We start from the raw sequence: 6,191 nt of genomic DNA on the forward strand, positions 1-6,191 counted from the left end.
ACTACGTGGGATTCCAGCGACATAGCCATTACACTAACTGCTGGTTCCCTAGTCCAGTCTTTTTTCTCCCAGAATTATGTATTTAATTTAATTTACTATTATTTTGTAAAGAAAATATTTTATTTAACTTTATTTATTTGTTTACTTATTTTAATTTGGCCAGAGACGGACAGAGAGAGAGAAAGTGAGAAAGCAAGCTGCCAGGTCTGGAACTCAAACTGTGGTTGGCCATGTGGGAGTCCAGCGCCCTTAACCACCATGCCACCTACTGGCCCCTCCACTCTTTTTGGTTTTTTTGTAGGGGTTTTTACTACAAGGCACGTGTGCTCGCCAGAAACAGAGACAGAAAGTGAGAAATCATCCCCCGGGGGGATGGCCATGCCGCAATCCCTTCTCTTCCATTCTCCTCTCGGGATTTTGGGCACTCATGCACATACGCTCAGCATGAGTTTAAACCACTGGGTCCGGGATTTGAACCACGGTCAACTACATGGGAGTTCAGCGACAAAGCCATTATGCTAACTGCTGGTTCCCCCTCCCCTTTTTTAAAGAATTATTTTTGCTTAACTTTATTCATTATTATCAATGAATTATTATTTTTTAATTTAACTAGAGAGAGAGAGGGTAAGTGATAAAGCAAGCTGCCAGGTCTGGGACTTGAACTGTAGTTGGCCATGCAGGGGTCTAGCAACTTTAACCAACACACGACCTGCTGGCCCTATTAAAGCATTTCTCTATCTTTTTCTTATTTTAGAGAGATTTTTGCCATAGGAGGCAGAGTTAGAAAGTGAGAAATTACCCCCCTGGGGGGGTGGCCACACTACAATCCCTTCTCCTCCACTCTCCCCTTGGGATTTTGGGCATGTATGCACACACAGACACACCCAGCATGAGTTTAAGCTGCAGGGTCCAGAACTCGAACCACAGTCAACTACGTTGGTGGGAATCCAGCAACATAACCATTACGCCATCTGCTCCTCCCACCTTTTTCTAGGGTTTTTGCCATATGGTGCATGCACTCACCAGAAAGACAGAAAGAGATAGTGAAAGGGAAAGTGAGAAATCATCCCCACGGGGAATGGTCAATGCAATCCCCTCTCCTTCATTCTCTTCCTGGGATTTAAGGCTCACATGTATACATGTTCAGCCTGATTTTCAAGCTACCAGGTCCAGGACTAGAACTGTGGTCTGCCATGTGGAAGTCTAGCACTTTAGTGACCATGCCACCTGATGGCCCCAGCAAAGCATTTCTCATTTTATTTGTTTTATAATACACTTATTAAGCTCAATATTGAGCATTAAATTTGTGCCAAGGAGACTTCTATCTTTGTGAATTCTCTGGCTGAATCTCCATAATCACCCCATGAAGTAAAAGCTGCCAATGCTCTAATTTTCAAGGTGAGGAAGCAATGCAGATGCCTTGGGTCATACAGCATGGAATGAAGGAACGTGTGTAGACTCAGTAGTTGCACTAACCTCTGCTAAGAGCAGGGCTTTTCCCCCTGCACTATTACACTACTGCAGTACTAAAATTGCATGTAAGAAAATAACACTAATTGGGACCAGCAGTTAGCGTAATGGCTATGTCACTGGACTCCCTTGTAGTCGCCTGCAGTTCGAGTCGTGGACCTGGTGCCTTAAACTCACGCTAGGCGCGTGTGCGTGCGTGCCCAAGATCCTGAGAGGAGAATGGAGAAGGAATTGTGGTGTGGCCATCCCCCATTGGGGTGGGGTCATTTTTTTCTTTTTGTCTCTCTCTGTCTTTCTGGCAAGTGCACACACCCTATAGCGAAAACCTCTCCCCCACCCTCCAATAAAGAGAAAATAACATTAATTCCCTTACATCTACTATCCTATCCAGTCCATACTCAGGAGTTTCCCAGTTGTCCCCCAACAGTTAACTATTTCAAACTGACATCTAACCATGGCTCATACACTCAGTATGTCGACTTATGTCTCTTTAATTTAGAATATCCAGGGGCCAGCTGGTAGCGTAAAGGTTAAGGTGCTGACTCCCACATGACCAACTGTGGTTCAAGTCCTGGATCTGGCGGCTTGAAAATCATGCCAGGTACCTGTATGTGCATGCCCACAATACCAGGAGGAGCATGGAGGAGAAGGGACTGTGGTGTGGCCAGCCCCCCTTGGGGGTGATTTGTCACTTTCTGTCTCTCTCTCTGGCAAGTGTGAGCACCTTGTAGCAAAAACCTAAAGGAAAAAAGAAAGAAAGACAGACAGACAGAAAGAAAATCACACGAGGTATGTATGTGTGTATCCCCCAAATCAAAAAAGAATGGAGAAGGGATTGTGGCATGGACATCCCCCTTGGGGATGATTTCTCACTGTCTCACTTGAGTGAGTTCATACACCATATGGCAAAAACCTTCAAAAAGAAAATTGAGAATATCCACTCTCAACCCCCCACTTGTAAGACACTGTCTTAAGAAATCTTACCCACAAACGCTGCACGTCTAATTCTATCTCTGTTGTACACAAACCCCTGTAGGCACTCCTATTTTCAGCTTTCTTTTCCTGCTAAGATCTCCCAAACACTTACATTTTTTTTTCAGATGATATGCTTCTATTAATCATGGCCCTGGGGGCGAGCAGGTGGCATGGTGGTTGAGGCACTGGAGTCCCATATGGCCGAATACAATTTGACTCCTGGACCTAGCAACTTGCTTTCTTATTTTTTTTTTCTCTCTCTCTCTCTTTCACCTTTCTCTGTCTCTCTCTGGTGAGCATGCATGCCCTGTAGCAAATTAAATAATAATCATTATTAAAACTAAATAAGGGGCCGGCAGGTGGTATGATGGTTAAGGGTACTGGACTCCCACATGGTCAACTACAGTTCGAGTCCCAGACCTGGCAGCTTGCTTTCTTACTTCCCTCTCTCTCTCACTTTGCCCCTTTCTGGTCAAATTAAAATCAATCAATCAATCAGTCTATAAAGTTAAATAATTCTTTTAAAAAAACCTAAATAAATAGTTTTTAAAAAAGAATTATTGGGGGGAACCAGCAGTTAGCGTAATGGCTATGTCGCTGGACTCCCATATAGTCGACCGCGGTTCGTGTCCCAGACCCGGTGGCTTAAAACTCACGCCGGGCTTAACTGCACCCTCTAATTAAATGAATATTTATCAATTTTTGTAAAACTGCTCTGCTAGATCAGAAATTACACTGGAACTTTCATTTCCTTAGCACTTTTAAAAGGCCTGTGCTAGATCTTGGAGTTTCTCAAATAAAGCACTGACCTTGCAGGTTAAGAACTCATAGATAGAGACCAGCAGGTGGATGGTGGTTAAGGTGCTGGACACTCCCACATGGCCATCCACGGTTTGAGTCCTGGACCTGGTGGTTTGCTTTCTCACTTTCCCTCTCTCACTGATCAAATTTTAAAAAATGAATAAATAAATAGAATAAAATAAAAATAATTCTTTTAAAAATAGAATTATTTATCTATCATTATTATTTTTCAGTTTTGACCAGAGACTGATAGAGAGAGAGAGAGAGAGCAAGCCACCAGTTCTTGGACTCGAACTGCAGTCGGCCATGTCAGAATCCAGTAACTTTACCACACTACCTGCTGGCCCCTAAATAATTAAAAAAAAAAAAAAATGGCCCTGACACCCTGTTCTGGACACTTTACAATGTTGGCAAAAGGTAGGTACATGATCATCACCTCCATCTTCCAGATGGGAAAACTAGGGCTCAGAGTGGTAAAGCCACTTGCCCCAGGTCACACAGCAAGATCAGGAACTGAACCCAGACAATGTGGCTTACTCACCTGACTGATGTCCTCCTTGCAGGGATTTCTTGGCCACCTCAGCCAGTGCTCCCAGCCCTAGGCCCACAGCCAGTCCTGGAGAAGGTGAGAGGAGCTGAGTGCCTGCCTGGGCATCCTCCCTGCCCCCTTCTCCTTTCGGTCTCCCTCTAAGCACAACTGTCTCCCGACTGTGTTTGTCAGCTCTCTGCATCTCTTAGTCTCCAATTCGGTCTCTCATTCTCTTATTTGGGGCTCCCCTCAAGGGGATGCTACTTTTCTTTTATCTCTTTCCAGGTCTCTGTCTCCCTCCCAGCAGTTCTCAGTCTCAGATGCACATTATTCATCTGTCCAGACCCCACCCCCAAGACTCTGATTATACTGGCCTGAGCTGGAGTCCCAAGTTGACAGTGGAGCACCCATGACTCTGGCTAGCTAAAGGCCTGGGGAAAAAGCCAAAGAGTGACAAAAATCTCTCAAGGGTCTTTCTCTCTCTTGAAATAAACTTTTAAAAGGGAGTGGGGGTTGGGACCAGCAGTTGGCATAATGGCTATGTCACTGGACTGCCATGTAGTTGACTGTGGTTCAAGTCCTGGACCAGTGTGTGTGCATGCCCAAAGATCCTGAGAAAAGAATGGAGGAGAAGGGATTGCAGCATGGCCATCCCCCCTGGGGGGTGATTTCTTGCTTTCTGTCTCTCTGTCTTTCTCTGTCTTTCTGGCGAGTGCATGTACCCTATAGCAAAAACCTCTCAAAAAAAAAAAAAAACAAGGCGGGGCGGAGATTGGAGTGGTGCAGCAGTAATGTAACACTCTGTGAGGCTGATCTACATGGGAAAGCTCTGGGTTTGCCTCAAGCCAGGTGCTTGTGTGCCCTGATCCAGGGCTGACCAATGCTGGAGGATGGATCACAATGTCAAGACCCTGATGAGGATGCTGTCTGTCTCTCACTCATGGAAGATTAAAAACAAAACAAAACAAAAAAACCGGTCTGAGCCAGCAGGTGGTGTAGAGGTTAAGAAGACTGGATCCGGGAACCAGCAGATGGCGTAATGGCTATGTCGCTGGACTCCCACGTAGTCGACCGCGGTTCGCATCCCAGACCCGGTGGCTTAAAACTCACGCCAGGCGCGTGTGTGCCCAAGATCCCGAGAGGAGAATGGAGGAGAAGGGATTGCGGTGTGACCAGAAATCCCCCCTGTGATTTCTCGCTTTCTGTCTCTATGTCTCTCTCTGTCTGGCGAGCACATGTGCCCTATAGTGAAAAATAAAAATAAAAAGAAGAAGGCTGGATCCTACATAGTTGAGTGACATGGTGGTTAATGATCTGGACTTCCACATGGCTGACCATGGTTTGGCTCCTGGACCTGGCAGCTTGCTTCATCTCTCTCTCTCTCAAATTGAATAATAATAATAAAAATCAATGAATTTAAAAAAAAAAGGACACTGGACCCCCATATGCATGGATCAAGTCCTGGACTTAGTGGCTTTCTTTCTTTTTTTTTGTCTGATGAGTGCATGTGCCTTATAGCAAATTAAATAATAATACTAAGTGAAATAAATCTTTTTTAAAAAATTTATTTAGTCATTTATTTCCATTTGACTAGAGAGAGACAGAAAGCGAGAAAGCAAGCCTCCAGGTCTGGGACTTGAACCGTGATCAGCCATGTGGGTTTGTCCAGCGCCTTAACCACCATGCTACCTGCTGGTCCCCAATAAATCTTTTTTGTTTGTTTGTTTGTTTTAATTTTAATTTTTTTTTTGAGAGCTTTTTGCTATAGGGCGCGTGCGCTCGCCAGACAGATAGAGAGAGACAGAGAGATAGAAAGCAGGAAATCACCCCCCAGGGGGGATGGCCACGCCGCAATCCCTTCTCCTCCATTCTCCTCTCGGGATCTTGGGCACGTACGCACACGCGCCCGGCGTGAGTTTAAGCCACCGGGTCCGGGACTCAAACCACGGTCGACTACGTGGGAGTCCAGCGACATAGCCATTATGCTAACTGCTGGTCCCTCCAATAAATCTTTTTTAGAAAAAAAAAGGATTTATTTTTTGAGAGAGAAAGGATGAAGGAACAGGTACCCTTCACAGGGTCCTGCCACATTGCAGTCCTCCTCCCAGCCCTTCAGCTAGCCAGGATCATGGGTATACCTGATGTGTTCAGACTAACCAGGTATCCGAATCCAGTATCTAGTATCATGCAGAAGTACCCCTACCCCGTGCCACTATTTCTCTCTTTGAAATTATCTTTCTAGCTCTGATTTCCTCTTTTCTCTAAAGGCATTTTAAGTTTACTGCCTCTTTCTTTTTTTGAGAGGTTTTTGCTATAGGGCGTGTGCACTAGCCAGAAAGACAGAGAGACAGAGACAGAAAGTGAGAAATCACCCCCTGGGGGGATGGCCATGCTGCAATCCCTCCTCCTCCATTCT

General features: G+C 45.3%; 1 protein-coding gene across 14 annotated transcripts in view; it reads right to left on the reverse strand.

Moving 5' to 3' along the window:
* The window catches only part of COQ8B (coenzyme Q8B), a 38,253-nt gene that overhangs the window by 19,774 nt on the left and 12,288 nt on the right, over positions 1-6,191 (reverse strand). For 13 of the 14 annotated variants that reach the window (XM_027771968.1, XM_014588103.2, XM_027771964.1 and 10 more), the window contains one exon: positions 3,788-3,862. The exons of the other annotated variant lie outside the window; for it this stretch is intronic. In XM_027771968.1, the coding sequence (XP_027627769.1) occupies positions 3,788-3,862 (75 nt within the window). The remainder of the gene's footprint in view (positions 1-3,787; positions 3,863-6,191) is intronic. 14 annotated transcript variants of the gene reach the window in all.

The sequence above is a fragment of the Tupaia chinensis genome, unplaced genomic scaffold, assembly GCF_000334495.1.
Source record: "Tupaia chinensis unplaced genomic scaffold, TupChi_1.0 Scaffold000037_18, whole genome shotgun sequence".
NCBI lineage: Eukaryota > Metazoa > Chordata > Mammalia > Scandentia > Tupaiidae > Tupaia > Tupaia belangeri.